The sequence below is a fragment of the Bubalus bubalis genome, chromosome 9 (genome assembly GCF_019923935.1).
Source record: "Bubalus bubalis isolate 160015118507 breed Murrah chromosome 9, NDDB_SH_1, whole genome shotgun sequence".
NCBI classification, from domain to species: domain Eukaryota; kingdom Metazoa; phylum Chordata; class Mammalia; order Artiodactyla; family Bovidae; genus Bubalus; species Bubalus bubalis.
Window position 1 is genome coordinate 109287316 of NC_059165.1, and position 25409 is coordinate 109312724.

A 25409-nucleotide genomic window follows, 5' to 3' on the forward strand; every position below is an offset into this window, starting at 1 on the left:
TTTCAATGCTTGCTGCTAAAAGTTTTAATCAAATTGTTCTTTTTCCCTACTTTATTCTTATTAAAAATAGTATTCGTGTGTGTGTGTGTGTGTGTGTGTGTGTGTGTTAGTCATTCAGTCGTGTCTGACTCTTTGAGACCCTAAAGACTGTAGCCCACCAGGCTCCTCTGTCCATGGAATTCTCCAGGCAAGAATACTGGAGTGGGTATCTATTCTCTTCTCCAGGGATCTTAGCACAACTTTCATCTTCTCTGAATAACCAAAAACCTCACAGCATCTCAGGGCCACTCTTTTGAATATCATTTCTTAACTTATGGCATATACTATGACACAGAATAAAAACTAATAGTCGGTTATCATGTCACTCACAGTTGGATCCTAAGGATCTAGCAAGAATGCCTCCCACTGGCCCCTTGCAGTCATCAGTTTCCCCACCTCCAGCCCTGATACTCAATGTTGTGAGTAAAGGCCTCATTGTGCCCGAGACACACCAACAGCCCAAGTGCTCTCCCAGCCTCCATTCCTGATACCTCCAATCCACGGTACACACACCACATTAGAAAGATCTGTGCACATGAAAACCTTTACACGAATGCTCAAGCAGCTATATCTGTAATAGTTCAAAACTGGAAGAAATCCAGATGTCTTTCAGTGGGTGAATGGTTAAACAAAGTGCCGTACATCCATCCATACAACGGACTACCACCCGGCACTAAAAATGATTGAATTACTGATGTTCAACAACAACTGGGGTAGGTCATAGGGCATTATGACATTTCAGTGATAAAAGCCAATTTCAAAAGGTCCATAATCCATGTATACAACATCCCTAAAATGAAAAATTACAGAGATATAGAACAGATTAGTGGTCGCGAGGGGTTATGGATGGTGGGGGGGAAGGGGGGCAGTGTGGTTATAAAGGGATAGTACAAGGGAGACCTTTGGGATGATGAAATAGTTCTGTATCTTGATGATGACGATGGTGGTTATATGAACCTCCATATGTGATAAAATGACACAGAACCACACGAACACTGGACTGACTCTAACGCCTGGCTCTGCTATTGCACTACAGCTATATAAACACACAGCCATCGGGGGCAAGCGGGTGAGGGGGCACAGGGCCTCTCTGTGCTATTTGTGCAACCTCTTAGGATTTGTAGTTATTTCAAAATAGGAATTAAAGAGATTTGTTGAAAAGGATTTGTGAGTATACTACTCTTATGTTTGAGTTCCTTCAATAGTGACCGATTCCTGAGAACAGCAGAGGCGTTCTACAGGGCCTCTGGCTCACTCTCAAGCATTATCAAGCCCCCCGGGGAGCAGCAGACTCCAGCTCTTGCACACCTTCAGGTCTGTCTGCCTGAGTTGTCCTATCTGCCTGAAATGACTTCCCTTCCCTTTCTGTGTTCCTGGCCAACCTTCATCCTCCCAAGTCCAGGGCAAGCACCTGCTTTTCTGCAAGTCTTCCTCAGTAGGGCTTCCTTTCCAACCGTGCCAGGCACTCCCCCTTTTTTGAGCACCACAATCTGTATTCGTTTGCCTTGCAAGTCTATCTCCACTATTACTCTGTGAGCGCCTCTATTTCTCAGTCATCTACTAATTACACAGTGGGTGCCAGTAAATACTTGTTAAAGGAAAACTAAATGGGATGCTAAGTGCAAGGCAGCTCTGAAGTCAGAGGGCAGTGGGTCTGCCATTTATCTGGGTGAGTGAACTTGGGCAAGCACTTATACTCATCTGTAGAAGACGGATAACTGCAGAATCAACCTCAGCGGACAGCGAGCACAGTGCTCAGCACAGGCCAGAGTATTCACCTTAGCCGACCTTAGAACAGATCTTACCACACCCATTCTGCTTGTTCCAAATATCTGCATTCTGAAAACATAAACTCAACCCTGGTGAGTGCAAAGGCTGATGACACGGTTAATGCTGGTGAGCACCTCCATGAAAGACACGACAGGAGGCAACGCACAGAATTTACTTTTTGCTCTAGGCTGTGGCAGGTAGATGGTGTGTCATGAAAGTTTTAGAAGTCATCCACTTTACAACATATAATAGTAGCTATGTTTCTGAGAGTTAAGAGTTAGAAAAACAGATTTGATTCCAGAATCACAGCTAGGGGATTCACTACCTGGTTTGCATCCTTAAGCCTAGATATTCTGAAATCAAACTAGTAGCAGCATCAATTTAGATACACAATATTCAAACAGTGTAACAAATTAAATTATTTACAATTCTGTAGAAATATATGTATATGTATAAATATATATATTTTAAGGAAAAGGAGTTGTTTTAAAGGCGATCATTATTATTCTTTCTCTCAGAATCATTGTAGGGAGTAGAGCTATGCTTTTTAAAAAACTTGTTCTAAATAAAAATATGTTTTTAAACCAAATCCCCAGGTTTTTCCTATGCTGGCTATGGAAAGACAGACTAATAGGTGGTTTTCACACTGTTCATTCTCCTAATGCCAAATAATTCAGGTATGGAAATACTTTAAATAACAACCTCAAAACAGGCCAGAATTTATTTAACATAAAGAGAGTTAACATTAACACCTCGCTTTTGAAAAAGTGAAAGTGTTAGTTGCTCAGTTGTTTCCAGGTTCCTGTGTCCTTGGGATTTTCCAGGCAGGAATACTGGAGTGGGTTGCCATTCCCTTCTCCGGGGGTTCTTCCTGACCCAGGGATTGAACCGGGATCTCCTGCACTGCAGGCAGATTCTTTACCGTCTGAGCCACAAGGGAGGTGAAAAAAACCCACCTCATTTGTAATTCATATAGCCTTAGAATCTATTTTTATTATTCCTGAAATGTTTTAGAGTATGTAGTCTTTGCTTAAGAAAGGTTCTTAAGTAAAATTAGCTAGGAGAAAGAGGGAGTAGAATATTTTATAAAATCCAAAAACAAAAAAATGAACCAAGAAACCGAATGAAATTAAAGAAAATCAAATTTGCTAAATTCCACTTTCAAATGTGTAGTAAATTTCCTTAGCTATAAGGAATTCCTATGCTAAAATTGAGACTACTATTGCTGATTATTTTTATATTGATTAATTTACACCCCAACATTTTCCAAAGAGGATTTGAGGCACCAGTTAAAAATATTTTAACTGGCAATCCAAAGGCCAATTTAAAATCTGAAAAGACCCACAGTACTTTATAAAAAATGAATTCTTGCTGTGCAAAAGATACACAAACTTGTCCCCCCAGTATGGCCTTTTAATTAATCAAAGGGTCCAGGCACTGAGTATCAACAGTAGCTAACATCATAGTGTGAGCCAATCAAGACTACTTGCCTCTAGAGGAAGCGCACACCCCACCTAAGAAGGCTCCCTGAATCCAACCAAACCTTGTCTAAATCCAACTACAAATTTTCAAGAAACACAGAGAAACACAAGAAATGACATTACAGAGGTACAATCAGTAAAATCCCAATAACAAAAATACTATCGCTTCAACAAATAAATTACAAGGAAAAGAAAAACAGAAATAAAGAGGGATCTACAGATTCAAAGACATTATCAACCAATCACAATATATGGTCCTTATCTGGATCTGTATTCCAAGGAAGAAACTATTAAAGAAACTATAAAATTTATGAGACAACTGGAAATTTGAGTGCTGGCTGGCTATTTGATATTACAGAATGACTAATTACTGCTTTTCCAAGTTTGAAAGAATTCTTATTTTTAAAATTTTTCAGACGTAAACTGAAAAATTTATGGGTGAAATGACATAATCGTTAGGATTTGCTTGAAAATAATAGCACAGTGTGTGTTGGGGGGTGTGTGAGAGCTGCAGGCATGAGGTCAGGGGTGAACCAGGTTGGCCAGCGGTTAGTGATTGCTGGCAGGGGATACTACTCTGTTTACTTTCCCACATGTTTGAGATCTCTCATAATAAAACAGTTACAACGAAGACTGTTGTTGAAACCAGGTCATACAATCACAGAAGGGCAAATACAAATTTAACAATTTTTAAGGAAAATTATGTAAAAATGTCACCTTCTTAACCAAGTATAACTAGATCAGAGACAGCTGTGCATACACGTGTGTTAGTCACTTCAGGCATGTCCGACTCTTTGCGACCCTATGGACTGAAGCCTGCTAGGCTCCTCTGTCCATGGGATTCTTCAGGCAAGAATACTGGAGTGGGCTGCCATGCCCTCCTACTGCCAAATCAACAATGTTAAGGAAAAAATGTGGTTTTGTTTTACCTCATATATCATGAAATAAATTGGTTTACTCACTATTAATTGCGTCATCTGGCACTTTTCTCTATCCAGAAAATTAAGATATTTTATTTTAAATAGACAAATTGAGGTGTACCCTCTAACATTTATTTAGGAAGGCCAAATAAACACATTTTAATCTGTCAACAAATTATTTAAAGTGGCGTCCTGAAAAGATAAGTTCTCAGGAGTGGATTCTCGGCAAGAAACTCAGGAAAATTCCTCTTCAGAGATGACTATGCCAAAATAGGATTGTTTTTAACCCTGTAGGATTCTTTTGAAGGGGAAAAAAAGGGTTAAATGAAGGGAAACGATATCTAGATTGGATTTTATTCTTCCAGAACAAATTAAGAGCCAAAGAGACTACTCAGAGCTAAGGGACTCAGGAAAGAATGCTGATCTGCGGGAGACCTGGGTTCAAATTTCACTTTCCAGCTGCTTGCTACAAAACAGACTGTCGAAACTCTGGGAGGCTGTTTCCTCCTGTGTAGAAAGTGGAGGCCAGCAGGCTTCCTAGCTGCTATCACAGGGCTCCAGTGACAAAAGAGAGTTCCTGGACAAATAGGGACTAGCTCCCCTAGTTGTGTGCTACCTTTCTAGCTCACTGCAACTCTTCCCTCCTAAACAACCTGCCTTGAAGTCCGGAGTCGACAATCCTGAAATAAAACTGAATGAGGTCTGCATTTTGCTTGGCTCACAGCACTGAAAACATTTTAAAATAAGCTACTGCCAACAATTAAAAATGAAGAGAGTACAGATACAAATCTCAAGTTCTGACTTCTTTCTAAAAATTGCTGGGTAAGTGGCATCTGGTTCTCCAGGGTCTCCACTACTCCAATCTCTCACACCCGGCCCCACAGGCTGATTTTTGACCCCAATATTGGGCTGAATATTGGAGAAGGGGATGACAGAGGATGAGATGGTTGGATGGCATCACCGACTTAATGAACATGAGTTTAAGCAAGCCCTGGGAGTTGGTGATGGACAAGGAAGCCTGGCGTGCTGCAGTCCATGGGGTCCCAAAGAGTCGCAAGTGATTGAGCGACTGAACTAAACTGATTGGGCTGAAGTTCCTCCTTCACCCTGCCCTTGCCCACTTCTTGTCTTCCCCTGGACCTGACAAGTTTCTCATCACCATTCAAGTCAACTCCAGCTCCAGCCAAGCACCACCTCCTCCTCCAAGTTTCCACAGCACAGCCCCTCCTCTACAGCAAGCTGTCCGAGCACTGTCTGCATGTCTCCTTTCTCTACTGGTCTCTTGGGCTCTCTGGAGGAAGGGACCCTGTTGCTACTGACTTTGTGTCCCCAGGGCCGAGCAGAAAGCCGACCTAGATAATGTAGAATTCAATGTGTCCTGAATGCGAGGAAGGAAGTTAGAGCTAAAACATTATAAAAATGTCAGATTTTATATTACAGCTTGTTCTGATAGTTACCAAATAAAGGGGTCAAGGACATGAAAATGTTTCACAAAACTAAAGCAACCTACCATCTGCATGTAAGTTTCACAAGTTAGAAGTCACTAAACAAACAGAGAAAGCAGAGGCAACAGGCTGGCAGGGTCATTCATTCATTCATTTACTCACTTAACTGATCTTACTGAATACTTACTGTGTGCTTTCTAAGCACTGGGGATAAAGCAGTGGACAAATCAGACAACTACCTGTTTTCATAAAGCTATAATCATAATGGGAGAGACAGAAAATAAACAGGCAAATCAATATAATAGTTTCAAACCATATACTGGGAAGAAAATTAATGTAATGAGACAGAATGACTAAAGGAGGAGAAAGGGTGGTCAAGGAAAGCATTCTGTAAATTGAAACATGTGAGGAGAAGGACCAGAAGGAGTCAGCTGTGCAAAGATCACGGAGGCAACTCCAATCACTGGATACAAGTGCAAAGGTCCTGAGGTAAACAGAGCTGAGGGTTCAAGGCCAGTAAGATGGGTAGGTTAGGAGACCAGTGCTCCGGGTTGGGGGACTTGTGGGGGATGAGCTGGTCAGGGCCCGCTCGGGCACTGCTGGGCACCGAGTATGCAATGACAAGGCACTTGGGGAGCACGAGGATGGGGGACTCTGGGCGGACTCTGCTACACTCAAACCAGCAAGGAGCAGTATCCCGCCCAATTTTCCACAAGTGTGCACCGGGCGGGCTCCTGCCCAGGGCCTTTCACACACATTCATGGAGCTTGACAACAACCCTGTCCAAAAGGGTAGACATTTCCCCCACTTTGCCTAGGGGAAAACAGAGGAACAGCAAGGATCAGTGCCTTCGCCAAGGTCGCAGGAATCAGATCCCAGGCTCTGAGCATCCGGGAGGAGGTATGCAGCTGGGTGCCAAACAATCGGGGCGGGGGAGGGGGCGCCCACAGACCCTACAGCAGGTCTGCCGGGGCCAGAGCGGGGAGCGAGCCCGCAGCTCTGGGGCGCGGACAGCCGGGCGTAAGGGGGTGAGTGCGGCAGCCTGGAGGAAGAGGGGACGCGGCCGGGGTCTCCAGCACCCCGCAGACCCCACAGAACCCGGTCTTCCCGCTCCGCACCCCCCTGTCCTCGCGGAGCCTGGCCTCGCGGCCTTCCCGCCGCCCCTCCCCGGCGAGGCTCGGTCCCAGAGTCCCCGCTGGGCCTAACCCGCCCGCCGGGCTCACCTCGCCTCCCCGCCGCCGCGCCAGAGGGAGGGCAGGCGGGCGGACTGGCGGCGCAGCGCGCTAGCTGCTCGCGGCTCCGCTGCTCCGGGCTCGGCCGGCCGCCCCGCCCCGCTCTCCTCCGCTCCGCCCCGCCGCCGCCGTCGCCGCCGCCGCAGAAGGGTGTGAGGGGCGCCGGGGCGCTTAAGACCCTTCCGGTCTGGATTGCTTCTCCTCCGCTGCAGCCGCCGCCGCGGCGCCCGGCCTGACCGACCCACGCGCCGGCCAATCAGCGCGCTGAGAGCTGGGCGGGCGCGGCCAATCGCGCGCGCGCGGGGCTGGGGCTACTGCCGGGCGGCTCCGGAGGGGAGGCGGGCCGAGCCCGGCGCTGGTTGACCAGTTCTTCTGGGAGCGGCGCTCGGCGGCCGTGCTGCCGATCGCTTCGCGTCCTCTTGACGCAGGCCCGGCTCGGTGCTCTGACTGAGCTTTACCGGCGCCTGCGGTGCGGCGGCCGAACACCGCGCTGGGAGGCGATGGAGAGGGCTACTGACGGGACCGAAAGCCGGGCCGCTGGGCTTGCAGGTGCAGACTGACAGCGGCGAGTCGGCCTGCAGGAAGGCCGAGAAGGTCCATGTGGGGAGGGCCAGGGCAAGGGGAAGCCGGGGCCTTGGCGTCCAGGACTGGGAGGCGGAGGCGGCGAGGACGTGGAGACGAGAGGAATGGACCTTGGATTCCTTTGCTCACTGTGAAGGAGTTTGAGGGTTGCTGCCAGAAGCCGAGGAGGGGCATGGGAGGAGATGGCCATGTGTAGGCCCCTGGCCCCGGCAGGTCAGTGACAGAGGGGAGAAGACTGGCTGGTGAGCCAGGAGCAGAGTTCAAGCCTCTTGAATAAAAATTGCCACCATCAAGGATTATGGAAAACTCAGAAGGTCTGGCTGTCAGAGCTGTGGTTTTACAAAAGAGCATTCATTCCTGGGTCTTCTCAGAGGAGAATGGCAGAGTCAAATGGAGGGAAGGGAGTGCAATGCTGAGGGCCCGTAGGACCTGTGATTTGTTGGCAGTGACCTTCTTCAGAGGCGTCTCCCTGAGCTAGCCTCTGGATCTTGTTCCAGCAGGTCTGAAGATGTGAAATGATGGGAGAGTTGTTGTCAGATCCGTGTTTCTATTAGCAAAGCTAGAAGTGAGGCACGAAGGTTGGACCCATTGGGGAAAATCTCAGAGGTCAGTGGATGGGGTGAGGGGACTTTGGGGATGGGGGAACTTGTGAACTGTAAAGGAGAACAGTTCTCATAGGGTGGCCAGGGTAAGGGCCAAACTGGAGGGAAGGAGCAGGACTCTGCAAATGGGGAAGCTAAGGGGCACGGAGCAGAGTGGCAGAATTTGGGGACGCTGGCAAGCCTGTGACCCAGGGCCAGGCTGGGGGTACCAGGACCTCAGAAGAGGAGTAGTGTAGAGGAAGGGATTCAGGTACAGAGTTCCCCTTAGGCCACCCTGATCTTGGCTACCAGAGCGAGTTTTCTAAAACTAAGTATGGCTCATCCCTGTTTGAAGTTGTAGTTCCTGAGTGTTGCCTACACTGATAAGGGCCTACCTGATAGGCTCCTGCCCACACCCAACCATACTGCTACCTGCTCCGGATGCACAACAGAAAATAGGAAGCAAAAATTGCCACCATCAAGGATTATGGGAAACTAATGAGGTCTAAGGCAATGGCACCCCACTCTTGTACTCTTGCCTGGAAAATCCCATGGACGGAGGAGCCTGGTAGGCTGCAATCCATGGGGTCGCGAAGAGTCGGAGAAGACTGAGCGACTTCACTTTCACTTTTCACTTTCATGCATTGGAGAAGGAAATGGCAACCCACTCCAGTGTTCTTCCCTGGAGAATCCCAGGGACGGGGGAGCCTGGTGGGCTGCCGTCTATGGGGTCGCACAGAGTCGGACACTACTGAAGTGACTTAGCAGTAGCAGCAATGAGGTCTGGCTGTCAGAACTGTTGGTTTACAAAGAAGCATTCCTAGGTGCCTCTCAGATTAGGAAGGAGCACTCATTCTCAGATACACTGCAGTCCTGACTTTGCAGCAATCACCCCTTGCAGAGTGAGTTCCAAAAATCATTGTACACATATTCACTCCATCAGAGGAGAGCATTTCATGTAGAGCTTTCTGAAAGGATCCTGCTTTCCGGCTTATGGCGTACAGTGAACATTTATGGACACAGTTGAAGTGACAGGATAGGGGTCAGGGAGCTGGTCTGTACTTGGAAGAGTGTACAGAATTCCAGTGGGGGCTAACAAGTGAGAAGATCCTGCCACAAGTGTGTTGAGAACTGTAGGGATCGGGGAGAGGGGAACATATGGGCATGACTGACAGCTGATCTAGCCTGCCAGGTGGGGAAGAGCAGTTGAGGAAGGCCTCCTGGACAAGAGGAAGCTCCAGCTGAGGATAGAAAGCCAGCAGGAATGTGCTGGGCCAGTGCTTCAGACGGACAGAGCGTTCAGACCCAGCGGTTCTGAAGTGAATACCTGCACACTGTGTTCAGGGAACCACACGTCACCTATTCTTGTTGGAGATGGAGAAGGGATACTGGAAAGTTATGAGGGCTTTGAGGTGGGTGGACTAGCACAGGTGACTGGAGGCCCATAGGCTGGCTTCAGCTCCCAGAATGCCTTGTTTAACCCTGAGAGTTTTTCTATATTTCTATGTTTTTTAGTTGCCAACATTTAAAAATTGGGAGCTTTCACCTTGAAAACTCTCGGATTGTTGGTTTCACTGTCTGCCTAATAGTTAAAGCTCTGGCAACGTGAGGTTCATATTCCCATAGTTTCAGCTGGAACTGAGTGGCAGCTGTCCCACTAGGTGAGACCCCCTAGTTCACCACAGTCTTAACTCCCTATTACCCACACCTACCTGCAATTTCACTCACCCCTTACCTACTGGGCCTTGGGGCATCACAGGGTGGAGACCTGGCTATAGAAGTAATGGGCAGCTCTTGTGGAGTATTAAGAAGGGAAGTGAGCAATGTGATGGGATGTTTGTTTTGGAAAGATCATTAAGGCACATGAAGTTTCAGGGATGAGGGACTTAAGATCACAAGACCAATTAAAGAGCTATTGCTACAGCCCTTGTAAGAGAAGATGACAGCTGGCCTGGGGCCAAGGCAGCAGGTGTCAAGAGGAAGGAACTGATTTTAAAACTGTTTCAAAACTTTAAGAAAATGCAAATTGATTTACAACCCACTATCAGTACACACCCCGCTACACACCCCAATAGGATGGCTGTATTAGAAAAGACAATAGCGAGTGTTGGCAATGATGTGGAACTCTCATACACTGCTGGTGGAAAAGCAAACTGGTTTATCCACTTTGGAAAACAGTTTGATACTTTCTGATAACATTAAACATAGACCTGTCATATTGCCCAGCAATGCCATCACTGGATATATACCCAAGAGAAATAAAAGCATGTTCACATAAAGAATATTCATAGCAGCTTTATTCAAAACAGTCAAAAACTGGGAACAACCCATGTGTGCATAATTCAGTGAATGGAAAGGAACTGTGGTATACCTGTGCAGTAGAATATTGCCCGACAGCTGGCCTGATGGCAAGTGCACAACAAGGAAAAGTACTAAAAACAGAAAGGGAAAGAAACCAAACATAAGACCACATGATTCCATATATATGACCTTCTGGGAAAAGCAAAGTCATATTAGTGGTTGCCAGAGGTCAAGGTAGAGGGCAGGGGGAGATAATTACCAGGAGCCACAAGTGAATTTTTTGGGATGATCAGTTCAGCTCAGTTCAGTTGCTCAGCTGTGTCCAACTCTTTGCAACCCCATGGACTGCAGCACACCAGGCTTCCCTGTCCATCACCAACTCCCAGAGCCTGCTCAAACTCATGTCCATCGAGTCAGTGATGCCATCCAACCATCTCATCCTCTGTCATCTCCTTCTCCTCCTGCCCTCAATCTTTCCCAGCATCAGGATCTTTTCCAGTGAGTCAGTTCTTCGCATCAGGTGGCCAAAGTATTGGAGCTTCAGCCTCAGCATCAGTCCTTCCAATGAATATTCAGGACTGATTTCCTTTAGGATGGACTGGTTTGATCTCCTTGCAATCCACGGGACTCTCAAGAGTCTTCTTCAACACCAAGTTCAAAAGCATCAATTCTCCCACAGTCAGCTTTCTTTTGGGGTATTTCTGTTGGGTATACTCTATTTGTATCTTAATTATGGTGGCCCTCATATGACTATGACATGGGTTCAATCCCTAGTCGAGAAGATCCCCTGGAGAAGGGCATGGCAACCCACTCAGTAGTCTTGCCTGGAGAATCCCACGGACAGAGGAGCCTCATGGGCTACAGTCCACGGGGTTGCACAGAGTCGGACATGACTGAAGCGACTTAGCACACAGGCATATGACTGTATATGTATCAAAACTCAGAACTGTGCACCTCAGAAAAGATGACTTAATGTGTGTAAATTATACAAAGCAAACTTAATGTAAAGAAAAAAAACTTTAAGAGGTGGAATTGTTGGGTCTTGGAGATAGGCCATAGGGGTGAGAGAGGAGGAGTAGTCAGAGCGGGAAACCTGGCTTGGTTTTTGACTGGGGACTTCTGCCCTTGGCCTGCTCATGAGGAGGCCCTTTAGAATCTGTTTCTGGCTGCCCTTCCCTGCCCTGGATGCTACAGACACTGCCCACTTCCCCGTCCCATATGGGCCTCTTCGCCTGGGTTCCGGTCAGGCTCTCCACTTCAGTTATGGTCCTTTGGGCAATGGATTAGCTTATCTGTACCTTGGTTCCATGTGGAGTGGGCTTTCAGCCTCCCCCCACATGGCCTACTCTCCCTCGACTCCCCTAAGCCCTCCTCTGTCTTCTCCCCAGCCCTTACCAGGACCAGAGATGTGTCAGAGGGTTCAAATCAGTACTGTCTCAGTTGTGTTATAGAAAGCCATACTGCATTTAAACCAATGGGGACAATGTGGGGAGCTTCCTGCACCATAGCACCTGAGGGATTGCAGGGGTAAAGCTGGTCTCAGTACTACAGGCTTGAGAGCTAGGGTGAGGCCTTGGCAGCCAGAGGAAGTCTTTCTGTCCCATCGCATTCCTGTGTCAGCTTCCTTCTTCCCATGTCACCTTCTGCTCTCTCTGTCTCAAGTCAAGTTTGAAAACCCCCCATAGGAGGACTGTGATAGCTTGCCCTTCAGGGCTCTCACCCCCATGCTGGTCAGTCAGTCTCATATGAGGACATGGAAAGAGAAAGGGTAGAAAACAGTTGGGAAAGGCAGAAGTCTGGATTTTACTCTCCAGTGATAAGAAACAGAGTGTGTGAGCTGGGGGCATAGCTGAAAGTATGGGAGCTGTATGAGAATGGGGAACCCATGGCCCCATGACTGAATGCAGTGATCCTCAGCCCTCCTCTTCCAGGTGTTTCCCAGAGTACCAGTTGCTGGACCCTTGCTCAAAGGCAAGGGACTAGAAAACTTTTCTGCAAGTCTGACCAACCCTGAAGCCTAAAGGAAAGGCCTGACCCTCCATCTGCCCACAAGTCCCCTACCACATTGACCAGCAGTGAATCTCGGCATCAAAATAAGTGCCACTGTGTGCCTAGGACTGTTCAGCCTACCTTGAATCTGACTGAACAGTCCAAGGTCACATGGCAAAGAAAACTTAGACAAATCAAACAGAAAAACAGGCTATGTAGAGAAGGAAATTCTAACAGAAAAAAAAAAAAAATCTTTGCAGGCTTCAGAGGATATGAAAAAATATTGCATCCTTGAAACAAGCTGCTAAGTCACTTCAGTCATGTCCAACTCTGTGCGACCCCAAAGACGGCAGCCCACCAGGCTCCCCCGTCCCCGGGATTCTCCAGGCAGGGACACTGGAGTGGGTTGCCATTTCCTTCTCCAGTGCATGAAAGTGAAAAGTGAAAGTGAAGTCGCTCAGTCATGTTGGACTCTTAGCAACCCCATGGACTGCAGCCTACCAGGCTTCTCTGCCCATGGGATTCTCCAGGCAAGAGTACTGGAGTGGGGTGCCATTGCCTTCTCCGTGCCTTGAAACAAGAACCACCATTAAAAAAAATTCAGCACACAAACTATGTCTTGTGCTCTCAGCTGAGATGCCTTAGAAGTGATGACATCCTAGGAGTAGCACACCCAGAGCCTAGGTTTCTAATGCCATTCTCAAATAAAGGAAACCAGGGGTCCTTAGAGCAATGGCTGATTCTAGGGCAGGGGCTGGGAATATCCAAGATGAGCCTAGAGCAGGCTGTAGGCAAGAAGGGAAGTGCTTCCGAAGCACATCCACAAACAAGGGGGCGTGCCATAGGAGCCAGCTGAAGGAGCTCCCAGTAGCCATCGCTGGAAAATTTGAACAACAAAATAAAAGTAACCTAGTTCTAGGTTGTGACTCAAAGTATAAAAATAAATATCCGTGAGTTTCATAGTAATAGAAATAGATGATTTAACAACAAAAAAGTGGGGAAGAACAGACAAATCTGTACTGAAATCCAAATAATTTATATGGATACGTCCCTCCTATGGAAGTGAAACCTACTTCCCTTACTCTTTAAGTGTGGGGTAGGCATTGTGGCTTCCTTCTAACGAGTTCAGTATGGAAAGTGGATTCCCCAGAAAGCCCTGGGGAATAGAGAATCTGACAAACATTGCCTCAGTCAGGTGACCATGTTTAACATAACACTGATAAGACATGTTGATAGTATGTACCCTTGATATGAAATGATGAGAATGGCATTTTACTTCTGAGGTCTTCCTCTCCAAAACACAGAGCACCAGTCTAACCATGAGGATAGCATCAGACAAATCCAAGTTTAAGACAGTCTACAAAATACCCACCAATAGTCCTCAAAACTGTCAAAGTAATCACAAACAAGGGAAGTCTGAGAAACTCAGCCAAAAGGAGACACGTGATGTCCCTGAATAGGAAAAGGGAATTAGAGACAAATTATGGACATATGAATAAATTATGGGCTTTAGTTAAACATATCAGAACTAAAAAAAGAGCTCTTGGAAATTAAATCATTTGGAAGAAATGAAAAATCTTGGTAATAGGTTGGGAGAGAAAACTGAAGAAACCTCCCAATTAGTAGCACAAAAAGAGAAGATGAATAATAGAAAGGATAAGAAATTATAGGTCATTCTAGTAGCTTGACCTCTGTAGTCAAAGGCTCTACCCCTGAGATATATGCTCCAGCAGCTTCACCTCTGAATAACAGAAAGGCCAGAGAAGCAAAATTAAGTCTACAAAAAAGTAACTCAAGAAAACATCCAGACCTGACAGTTATAAGTAATCAGACTGAAATCAACACTAAATGAAAAGAGATCCAAGGCACCTTGTTGTGATATCTGAGAACATAGAGAACAAAAAGAAGGAAATAAGGAGGTCACTGACAAAGGCATACCAGAGTGACTTTGCACTCCTCAGGTGCAGTACTGAGAACACGATAAGGGATCACTGCCTTTATGATTCTGAAAGAAACATTTTTATCTGACATAGAATTCTATAATTAGCTAAACCTTCAATCAAGTATGAGTAATAAAGTCATTTCTAGACATGCTAGGCCTCAAAACATTTACCTCCCAGCATCTTTACTCAAGAAGGATGTGCTCCACCAGAACAAAGAAGGAAATTCAAAAGAAGAGTATAAGAGACAGGAAGCAAGAGAGATGAGTGATGAGGCGGGACTTCCTGGAGGAAGGTGAAAGGTGACCCCAGAGTGACAGGTCTGCCGCTGATGGGGAGGCAGCTGAACCACATGGACTGTCATCAGCAAGACCCCCCTTTCCATCAGATCACCTTCTTTACTTGAGGACAGAATGCTCAGGAGAACTGGCCCAGATTCTCATCAGTACTTGACTTGACCATGTGTAATGAGGGTCTCTCCTCCTAGGCTCTGCTGAGGACACATATCACTCACAGAGGTTTTCTGCTTTTCCCCGAGAGCAGGAAGTAGACCACAGCAGGCTCAGAAATAGAAGACAGAGCAGCCCACTCTCACTGACCAGGCTTCTGCTGTATGTCCAGCACCTGGTTGACACCTCAGTCTTGCGAGGCACCCGACTGTGGAGAGCCCTGTTTCTCAAACTCACTCATGGTTTTGCTTGCAAATTCCCCCAGAAGGGGCCTTGTCACCTCCCGGAGAAATGGAAGTCGGACCATGACCCCAGCCTGCTCTGCCCACTTCCTATGGGAGCCTCTGCCCAGTGTGGGCAGTGCTGCTTTCTCTCTGCATGGCTGGTGTGTGCTTGTCCTCTGATTTCAAGGCTAGGTTGTAGTTTTGTTTGAGTGTTATTGTGTGAATGTGATAAACAGAACTATAAAGAAAAGTAAGGGATCGATTAGTATGGAAGTGAGGGTGGTCATCACCTCAGGAGTGAAGGATGAAATACATTTTTCTGGTTGTTATTCAGATAAAGATGTTCTGGCTAGTTTGTAGTCTCTTAACCTCAAAAGTTGTACTGGTCATTGTTTGGTCAGGAGGACAGAAACCAGAGCAGGCATTTCCAGCAGAACTTACACCCTTATTTATTTGTAAGAAGGGCAGAAGGAAGGTCTGAGAATGCCATCAGGGCCCCTGGGTTCCTGCCAGTTCTCAGAAGTGGGATCCTGGGGGAGCCCCAGGAAGCCTCTGCTGGTGGCCAGCACAGCAAGCACTGCCACAGTGGGTGTGCTGGTGCTAAGGGCCACAATAGGACCCCCCCATCTACTTCTGCCAGAGCAGAAATAAGTGATATGAATTTCTCAATGGATAATACAATTTCTAAACTTTCAAATCTCCCAGGAGTGCTTCTCACTGGTGGAATTCAGCTGGAAACGTAGTTCCCAGGTTTCCAACCCCTGTTATTCAGGGGAGAACCTAGAAGGGGAAGGAAAAGTCACTGGATAGCCCACAGGTAATCCAGAACTAAGGTCTGCTGGTGCTCTAGAGCCCCACATGTCAGTTAGTGGCCGTGAAGACACCATTCGCGCTGTCTGGGATAGCACTTTCATAGGGAGCCAAGCTCCAACTCCAGAACTGGCTCTCTGGCTTTCTATCTTCCTGCCTGATTCTACTAATAAAATTGGTGACTTTATAGGATCATTGGGGAAAAAAGTACAAATCTGAGTTTCACCCCTGTGTGCTGTGTGCAGGCTCTGGGCAGCCATCTCAAGCAGCATAACCTCCTCCAACATCTGTCGAGTGGATTGTCATTCCAGAGTTCCAAACCTCCTGCATTTTGTTCCACTCTGTTAACACAGTCCTCATTTTCCTCCTAGAAGCACACAGGTCATGGGTATGGGGACAATGCCAGTGACTACCAAGAAACAGGGCTGCCCCCATGAGTTACTGCTCAGTTTGTTTTTGTTTTGTTTTTGTTTGTTTGTTTGTTTTGCTGTTTGTTTTGAGGAGCCCTCAAAAAATATGTACACGAAAAGAACAAGATTAACAAAAATCACACACACACACACAATTTTACTGTTATTTATTGTCTTAAAATTGCATAGTACTTTGATTGTGCATGCTTTTAAACAGAGGGCAGTGTAGCCCACTTGAAACTATTCTCTTGCATGGGATTTTTCAGGCTGTTTTTACTCTGGGCAGGAGCAGGGACCAAAATACTGCCTGGGCTTAAAAAGAACCATGATGAGATGAAAGAGAAGTTGGAGAGTCAGAGAGATTAAGATGAGAAGATACTTTTGAAAGGAGCTGAGATCTGATAGGACCTATGGAGGCATAGGAAGATGGGGGGAGGGGGCTTCCCCGAGGTCAGAGGACAGGACTCAGTAGCAGCCAAGAGAGGATGGGAAAGGAGAAAAGAGTCCAGAGGGGCAATGCCTGGCACTCAGATCTGAGATGTACATTCCCTGCCAGGGGACTGGGTGCACTAGGTAGCCTGAGGGCACCGTTGGCTACAGAAAGCCACATACTAGAAAAATAACTTAAAAGCTATACAACTGTCATTATAAATATTTTGTCTTTAGTGTTGGTTAAAAAAGGTTCACAGTTACTCTGAAGAGAGCTGTATCTCTATTGCACGGTATTGGAAGAGTCTGCTCAGATCCCCATGTGTAAACAATGATTCCCTTCTCCTCTGGTGACTTCAGGACACAGAGAAAACACTACCTGCTGTAAGCAAAGCACTTGGGTACAAGGCACATCAAAGCTGTCAAGCTCTATCGGGATCTACTGAGAACACGCCGAATGCCAGCTTTTCTTCCCACTTGGTTTCACTGGGACAGGTCTTGAAGGTGGTAGTGGTCTCCTCTCGGTTCTCATTCCACGGTTACAGACTTGGCCAGATTTCTGGGGAAGTCAACCTAAAACGACAGAAGGTAGCTGCTCAGACCCACAGGTCTCAGCAACACACTGCGTTGTAAAGCCAGCTCTCAAAGTACTTTACAATAGGAAGATGAATATTCCTGGGCACCTCCAACCATGAGCTCCTTGAGACCTGCATCTTGGAAGGGATTTCTTATTCTAGAAACAATTATGTTTATTCAGTAAATGTTAATGCTGCACCTGATATGTGTCATGCAGTGTTAACACTATTAAAAGGATATGATTCATGCTATTAAAAACAGCTAGCTCAATTTTTTGGAGAAGGCAATGGCAACCCACTCCAGTACTCTTGCCTGGAAAATCCCATGGATGGAGGAGCCTGGTAGGCGGCAGTCCATGGGGTTGCTAAGAGTTGGACACGACTGAGCAACTTCACTTTCACTTTTCACTTTCATGCATTGGAGAAGGAAATGGCAACCCACTCCAGCGTTCTTGCCTGGAGAATCCCAGGGACGGGAGAGCCTGGTGGGCTGCCGTCTATGGGGTTGCACAGAGTTGGACACGACTGAAGCGACTTAGCAGCAGCAGCAGCAGCAGCTCAATTTGTACTGTTAAAAATTCACTTTTTTTGGAAGTAGACACACTAAAATATTGGTTAAAGGTGGGGCTTGGGAAGGAAATGTGACTGAGGATGGTTGATAAAGGGGGCTTCAAGTTTGTCTACAGGGTCTTATTTTGTTTACAATAACATTAAAGAAGAGAAGAAACAAATATAACAAAATGCTAGCGATTGTCAATGATGGATGACGTATGTACCATTGGATGTTTGTTATATTGTTTTTGGTGTTGATATGTATTTTTTAAAGCTCCTCAAAATAAAATTGTAATAAAACTTCTATATGCACACACACTTTCTGGTGAGATCATAAATTGGTTCTTTTCTGGAACAGAAATTGAAATACGAATCTCAAAATGTTGAATGATTTGCTAGATTGAGGATAAACCTTCTAATATGGGAGGAAGATATATATATATGCACAAAGATAATTCACTGCAATTGTTATTTATGCAAATATTCCAAAAGATTAGAAAGAGTTTAAACAACAGAAGACTGGTTAAGTCATTGTTAAAATCTATAAGACTGTGGTGGAATATTGTGCAATGATCAAATGCTGCTTACAAGTTCAAGATCTGAGAACTTGTAATGTGTTGTATACACTTGTATTAAAGAGAAAGTTGTGAAATTTCATCCTTGATATTATCTCAAAAAATCTTTAAAAATTTACAGGCACAAGGAAAAGAGCAAACTAAAAAATTTGCTCATCAAATTGCCTCTGGGTGAGGAGCTTATGGTTTAATATGGTCTTTACACATCTTGCAGTTCCTGTCGTTGTTTTCAGGGGGTATAAGTTACTTTAAAAAATTATTTTGAATGAAAATATTTCCCTTATGAATATTTATACCCAGTAAGTATTTAAGAACCAAATGGAACTCTGGGATTATGTCTCTCCCCTGTGCTGGATGAGGTGCAATTTTTAGACGTACGTCATATCCTCGGAGTACAGCCAGGTGGAAGGAGAGGAGCTGCAGTGGAATCACACTCAGGATGCCCTGCAGGCAGTCTACGGTGTGGGGCAGCTCGATCGTTTTATATGCAAACTTGGAGCTTTCAGTGTCGTCCTTGGAGCACAATATTATCGGGCGACCCTAAGACAGAAAAATGTGATCACAAGATGCAGGTCATCTCTGAAAGGAGAAAAATCTGTCACACACAGCAGAGTTTCTAAGATCAACATATTGCAATAATAATATTGTGATCTTTTGTCTTTGCTGGAGTTATGAGTCAGGTGATGTATCTGATTTGTGTAAAGGTCAAAGAGTTTGGAGGCTTTTGTCAAAAAGGTTCCTATGCTTCCGTGGTTGTGGTGGTGGGGCAGCCTCCTGCTGCATTAATTCAGCACCCGTTTATTGAGTGGCTTCAGTGTGCCTTGCAAAGAGCAGGAGTTCTTACCCCTTACTCTAGGGGCTCATAGTCAAGTGGTAGGAAAACAAAAATGTCAATAAGCAAACCAATAAATAGCAGTGAATTTCAGATAAATGTAACCAAGGCAGTAAAACCCCGTAACATGATTGGGAGACAGTGGGAAGTTTGAGAAGTTCTCTGAAAAGGAGGCATTTGTATTGAGACCTGAATGATGAGAGGCCAACTGCTTGAAGAAAGGTGGGAAGACTGTTTAGGGCAGAGGAAGCAGCCTGTGTTTTCCAAGTTCTAGTGGATTACTGCACCTGGGGGTGGGGGTTGTTTTCAGTAATGGAAACTCCTGAATTTGGATCCAGTTGGTCAGAAATGTGGGTGGGCTGAGAAGCTGAAAGACCGCAGTTGGTGGCTGACGTGAGAGTGGTCTTGTGGAGGACAGAGCCCTTCACCTGTGAAATCTAACTCTGGGTGGCCAATATCAGAACTGCCCCCAGGGATCTCCAACAGACCTCCTTTGGTCTCATGTCTCGGATCCAGGAACCCCCAGGTCAGCTGGATCACTGGGCCTCACCTAGGAGCTTCTGTGGGCATGGCTGCAGGCTGGCCAGTCCCTTTCTGAATGTGCACGATGCACGAGGGACCCCAGAAGTATGTGCTCACACCTGCTCACCAGCAGGAACGAACACTCATTGCTGGTGCTGGCCAACAGTGGGTGAGGTGGGCATGAGTGGAAGAGAACAGGAGAGAAGTGACCCAGCCTGCCGGAGGGCCCTCACCTGGCGGGCTGTGACCTGCTGCAGGGCGTTCTGGCATTTGGCAAAGCAAGGATCCTTCATGATGACCATGATGACAGGCATCTGTTTGTCAATCAGTGCCAGGGGGCCGTGCTTCAACTCTCCAGCCAGGATGCCTTCTGAGTGCATGTAGGTTATCTCTTTAATTTTCTGGGGAAACATGAGGCGGAATCAGTGTCATGCTGCTAATGGGAGCAGATCATCCAGTGGGGAGAAAGGGAAGCCAGGGAAAGGATGATCCAGGGAGCAGGGAGCTGAGGCCCACAAGGCAGATGGACACACTGGAGTGGTCAGTGGTACTGAGGGTAGCCAGTGAGGCCAGGCCCAGGGAAGAGGGTTACCTGCTGCCTAGCGCATGCACAAAGCCCAGCACACAGCTTGTGTCCTCAGTCGAGCTCTGGGGCACAGCCACCCTGTCCCCACCGTGATGGGCAAGTCAGTGTCAGTCTAGCTTGTCCCCTTCCCTTTTGAGCCAGCCCCATGGTTTCCCTAACAGTCATAGTTTGTAATGATGGCATTGTATTCTACACCTTCATTTAATTATCTGATTAACTGACCCCTCAATTCTAGATGATTAATAACTTCTAAAGTGTTGCTCCAACTTAACTATCAAGCAAAATGACACACACTGGGGTGTTAATGGAGTTTTCCCCCTATGTTTAGAGAGATCCCTTTTTTTTTTTTTTCAGTTACCATTAAACCCATGTCATTGAACTAGTGAAAGTGTCGAAGAAAACATTTCTCAACTCCCCTAGAACTACTTGGGTCAGGGAAACATTGTCAGAAGTGCGGTTCCACTCTGGATGCTGCAGACGGCGGAAGTACTGTACCCAAGCGACCACAGAGGGGCCACGGGCTTGTGGCAGCAGCAGTGTAAAAGCTTCCTTCTTTCCTCCAGGACTAACTTGGAGACACAGTTGGATATGCATCTTTCGCCAGCACACTCAGGAGCTGCAGCTGAGCACCCCACACTAGACAGCAGAGGCATAGCTGTGGGGCACCAAGAGGGTGCCCCACCTGAGCACTGAGTCTATTGCTCCTGAGAAGCTGTGTGCTTGGCCCCTCACAGGTGCCAGAGTCTGCACTGGCAGGATGTGGGAGCTGAAGCTTCCTGCAATCTGGCAACTCAAGGCTAGCACCGCACCCCAACGCCCTGCCTGCTATAATACTCTGTTTCCCACTGGTGGCATCATTCTTCCAAATGGGGGTGGTGGGGGGTATAGGCAGTTGCTCCCACAGGGAGAGGAGGGGAGTCTAGCTGAGTTATAGATGCTGCCGCACTTGCTTGATCATCTGATCCGTAAACAGCAAGTGGATAGTGAGTAAGGCAAGCTCTAGGCTCGGGTCTCTGTACATCTCTTTCCACCCTCTTAGTAGCCCTGTGGTCCTGGTATCTTGCCCCTACTCTATCAGCTTTCTCTCAAGCCACATCTTTATTGCTGCAGTGGGCAAAACAGCCATTGATATTAAAAATGCAGGGCTTTCTATGCTTATCTCCTGCAGGCTCTCACCTCACCTCAGCAGTTTGAGGAGTAACAGGGGAAACTGTAGAGACTTTACCCTGCAGTTCTGGTGTGCCCAAATCCTCCCACACAGACTTCTTGTGGTAATAGAAAAAAGCAAAGGTTTTTTTTTTTTTTTTTTTTAACTGAGTTTGAATTTTAGGTTGATCACTTCTACTATGTAATCTTGAGCAAGGTGAATTTTTTGGAGGCTCAATTTCCTTCTGGGTCAAACATGAACAATAACTGCCAGTCTCAGAAGATGCTTGTGAGGTATGAATGGACTATCCCAGATAGCGCCTGGTGCAGGCGAACACCCCAGGGCTCTTGGAAGGGCGCCCAGCCCCTCTCTGCAGGAGACTAGGAGCCTGCATCTCCATGTCAGCAGGGCTCGAACACTGGGTCAGAGAGCGATGCCCTCCCCTCCCCAGCCCAACGCCCTGGCCTCCTTCCTGTGGGTTTCCTGGGGTGTCTCCCACGCCTGCGCTCACTCAGGGGCCAGTGGAGGAGGGGGTTGGGCAGAGGGTGCTCACCAGGGCTCCTTCCAGGCATGTGGCATAGTTGTAGCCTCGCCCCATGACCAGAAGCGACCTTTGTGTGTAGAGCTCCAGGGCTAGGTCGTGGATCTTCTCATCCAGGGACAGCACCTCCTTGATCAGCTCTAAGTCAGGCACACAGCAGAGGGGGAGAGCCAGTCACACCAATTATAAAGCAAGATTCACAAAGAAAAGTCACGGTGTATAAGACAAGGCTTCCGAACTCACATCGCTTACACGCTTGTCTCCCTTGCATTAAAAAAAATTTATTTATTTTATTTTATTTTATTTTTTTAAAATAGCAATTCTACTTTATTATAACCATGGTATGAATCATAAGCCATGATACAGAAATTGATAGGAACAAGCAAAACAAAAAAGATAGGAGCAAGTTAAAATGAGAAGTAATAATGTGGCATATTTAAATGCAGATTAGGGGAAACAGCTTGTGTTATCGGCTAGGATTTTATTGTGACGGTGGTTCATATTTGTGCTCATATTTTCCTGAGCACAGAAGGTAAGCAGGGAAGTGTTATTTCTCGCTCCACTTTACAGGCAAGACAACAGAGTATCAGTGAGGCTAAACCTCCAGCTGGCCAGCCAGAGCTGACACTCCAGATAATACCCCTCATCTGGCCGTGTGCTCTGTCTGGAAAAAGCCTGTGTGAGATGGACCAGCACTTCTCAAACTCTTTGGTCTCAGGATTCCTTTATAATCTTAAAATTTATTGTGAATTTCTAAGAGCCTTTATTTTTGTGGGTTTTATCTATCAATATTTACCAGATTAGAAACTGAGAAAATTAGTTATTCACTCATTGATAAGTAACGATTTAAGCATGAAATTAAAAAATAAAAAATAAAAACAGTGAGAAGAGTGGCACTGTTTTACATTTCTGTAAATGCTTAATGCCTGACTTTTTCATAGAAGACAGATTCTCTTATCTGTTTCCTCATTCAATCCATTGCAATATGTTTTCTGGTTTAAGAAAATCTGGCCTCAAAGATTTGTAGTTGGAGAAAGAGTATTTAAATAACTTTTTCAAATAATTGTGAATGTCTTTGATATTACAACAAACTTAAGAAGTGACAATCTCTTAAAAGGGAGATCATATTAATAAAAATTTCCTACTTTGTCAACTTAAAATGTATTAGTCTATTGTGTACTTACTTAAATGGATCTTTTACATGTGCATAATTTTGCAATACTGCATTGGCCATTTGCAAAATATTGGTTCACTGGGTTATTCAAATCTTCCAAAAATAGACACATGCATTATAAAATATTTTTTTAAAAAAATAAGACTTGTTAAAATCACTGTGGGCTTATCAGAGATGTTTCTGAGTACTGGGAGGTCATCACACTCGAGCTGACAGCTACAAGTTTTCCATATCCTGTTTTGGTTGAAAGCTCAAAGGTTATCATCGGCAATGGATACTATCATCAGCTTTTCTCGAAGTTTGGGGCTAACTCGGTTCACTTTTGAGAAAATGTCTGCCAAGTACCAACTCAGCTTGCTACTCAGTCAACCACAGGGTGCTTTCCTCTGGAACAACCATCAGACTTCAGGGTGCAGCAGAAGCACTTGCTGCATACCCCCCACGTGTCACATAGAATACTAAAAAGTATTACAATTTAGTAAGATTAATGCATTTTGCCACATAATCAAAGACATCCCTAAGTGAAGCTGTTGCATTTTGGTCATGAGAACAGTTGTGCTGCCTTGGCCCTGAAGACTGCTGAGAGCGCCAGTGGCGGCCACCAGCGCGACTGCAAATGTCCACAGTGAGGAAGGCAAAGCATCTTCTTTATCATAAAACTGCATTACTACAAAAATAGTTTTCACTGAAAGGGTCTTCTATGCCCCCAGGATCTTTGGGTCACATCTTGATACTGCCCACTTACCAGAAGAGAGTCCTGTTTTTGCAGGATTATTACCTGGCTTAAAGTGAAAACGCTTTTCTTTTTAATAAAGAAAATTTTAATAAAAATTTAATAAAAGAAAATTTTTTATTTCTTGTTAATAAAAGAAAATTTTTAGCATGTTGTCTTGGTCCGATTCAGACCCTGAGGCCTTGCATGGCTACACAGTGGTTTTCCCTCACTGCCTTCTCTTTGCCCTTGGTTCCAGAAGAAAGTCTGGTAAGACTGGGAATGGCTCCACCCAGAAAAGCCTTGGGGCCATTCACTCCTTGTGTGTTTCCTGAGCAACTACTGATTGTCTGCCCTGGCTGGACACCTGGAAACTAGCAGTGACTCTGACAGAGAGGGTTGGTGCTCGCTAAGTTGACACGGCTGGGGAAGACAGGTCAATACACAGAAGAACAGGTAATTTCAAATCATGGCATGTGATACAAAGAAAAGAAATGGGCTCCTGTTTTACAGAGAGCTAAGCATGGGATTGGGCTTTTCTGGTGGCTCAGTGCTCCTGCAATGCAGGAGACCTGGTTCAATTGCTGGGTTGAGAAAATCCCCTGGAGGAGGGCATGGCAACCCACTGCAGTACTCCTGCCTGAAGAATTCCATGCACCGAGGAGCCTAGTAAGATACAATCCATGGGGTTGCACAGAGTTGGACATGACTGACTGACTAAGCAGCAGCAGCAGCAAGCAGGGATTAAGTTCCCTATTAGGGTTGCCAAGGAGGGTCTCAGGAGGTGATTTTTGAGCTAAGACTTGGGTGACGGGAGCTGTTTGTCATATGAAGAGCTGGAGGAAGAGGGTTTTGGTAAAAGAAAGAGCCAGGACAAATGTCTTCTGGTGAAAAGCGCTTGGTATTGCTGAAGATCAGAAGGTTGGTGAGGGAGGCCCTGGAGGGGAAAGGAGCTGGAAAGGGTCAGAGGCACAGGGGCCCAGCGTGCAGGGCTACGCAGCCTGAGGACAAGTGTGGACTGGAATCTTGGCCCAGTGTGGGGCTGCTACAGGAGTTTAGCAGTAAGGAGAAGTTTTGAGGAGAAGAGAAATATCATTTATGGAGAGAGTCAGGCAAAGGAGCAGCCAGGAACAGTCTACAGGATTTGACAATGAGCAGGTGAGCTTGGAACATACCGGGTAGAGATTTCAGGCCATGGATGATCTCTCGCCTTCTGTTTTGCAGTGAAATGCGGTCTTCAGACATCATCAAACCAAACATCACCAAGGAGATGAACTGACTGGTGTAAGCCTGAGGACAGAACAGTGGTGCTGGCAGAACTTGGGCAATGTGCATGTGGTGACCACTCAAGATGAGACAGATCCCGGGGCTCCCCTCCAGGACCACCCACCCAGTGGAGGCCTCCCGTGGGTGCCCACGTGGCTCCTACCTTGGTGCTGGCCACACCGATCTCCGGCCCTGCATTGATGTGGACGCCGCAGTCCGTCTCGCGGGAGATGGAGCTGCCCACGGTGTTGGTGACGCCCACGGTCAGAGCTCGGCGGTCCCTGCAGTAGCGCAGTGCCAGGAGGGTGTCTGCCGTCTCCCCTGC

At 46.4% G+C, this 25409-nt stretch overlaps 2 protein-coding genes across 6 annotated transcripts in view; both read right to left on the minus strand.

The window, feature by feature from the left end:
- MAPK9 (mitogen-activated protein kinase 9) overlaps positions 1-7104 on the minus strand; it is a 68391-nt gene extending 61287 nt beyond the window's left edge. For 2 of the 5 annotated variants that reach the window (XM_025293978.3, XM_025293979.3), the window contains exon 1: positions 6879-7101. The gene's annotated coding sequence lies outside the window, so the exon portion shown is untranslated. Of the gene's footprint in view, positions 1-6878 lie in introns of all 5 variants that reach the window. The other 3 variants (XM_025293980.3, XM_025293976.3, XM_025293975.3) reach the window with 3 other exon arrangements.
- Positions 7105-16323: 9219 nt separating this feature from the next.
- Positions 16324-25409, minus strand: part of GFPT2 (glutamine-fructose-6-phosphate transaminase 2) — a 45676-nt gene continuing 36590 nt past the window's right edge. The window contains exons 14-19 of the mRNA XM_006080750.4: positions 25248-25405; positions 24994-25108; positions 21945-22072; positions 19892-20059; positions 18683-18844; positions 16324-17175 (exon numbers count right to left, since the gene is read on the minus strand). Of these exons, the coding sequence (XP_006080812.3) occupies positions 17131-17175; positions 18683-18844; positions 19892-20059; positions 21945-22072; positions 24994-25108; positions 25248-25405 (776 nt within the window). The 3' untranslated portion in view covers positions 16324-17130. The remainder of the gene's footprint in view (positions 17176-18682; positions 18845-19891; positions 20060-21944; positions 22073-24993; positions 25109-25247; positions 25406-25409) is intronic.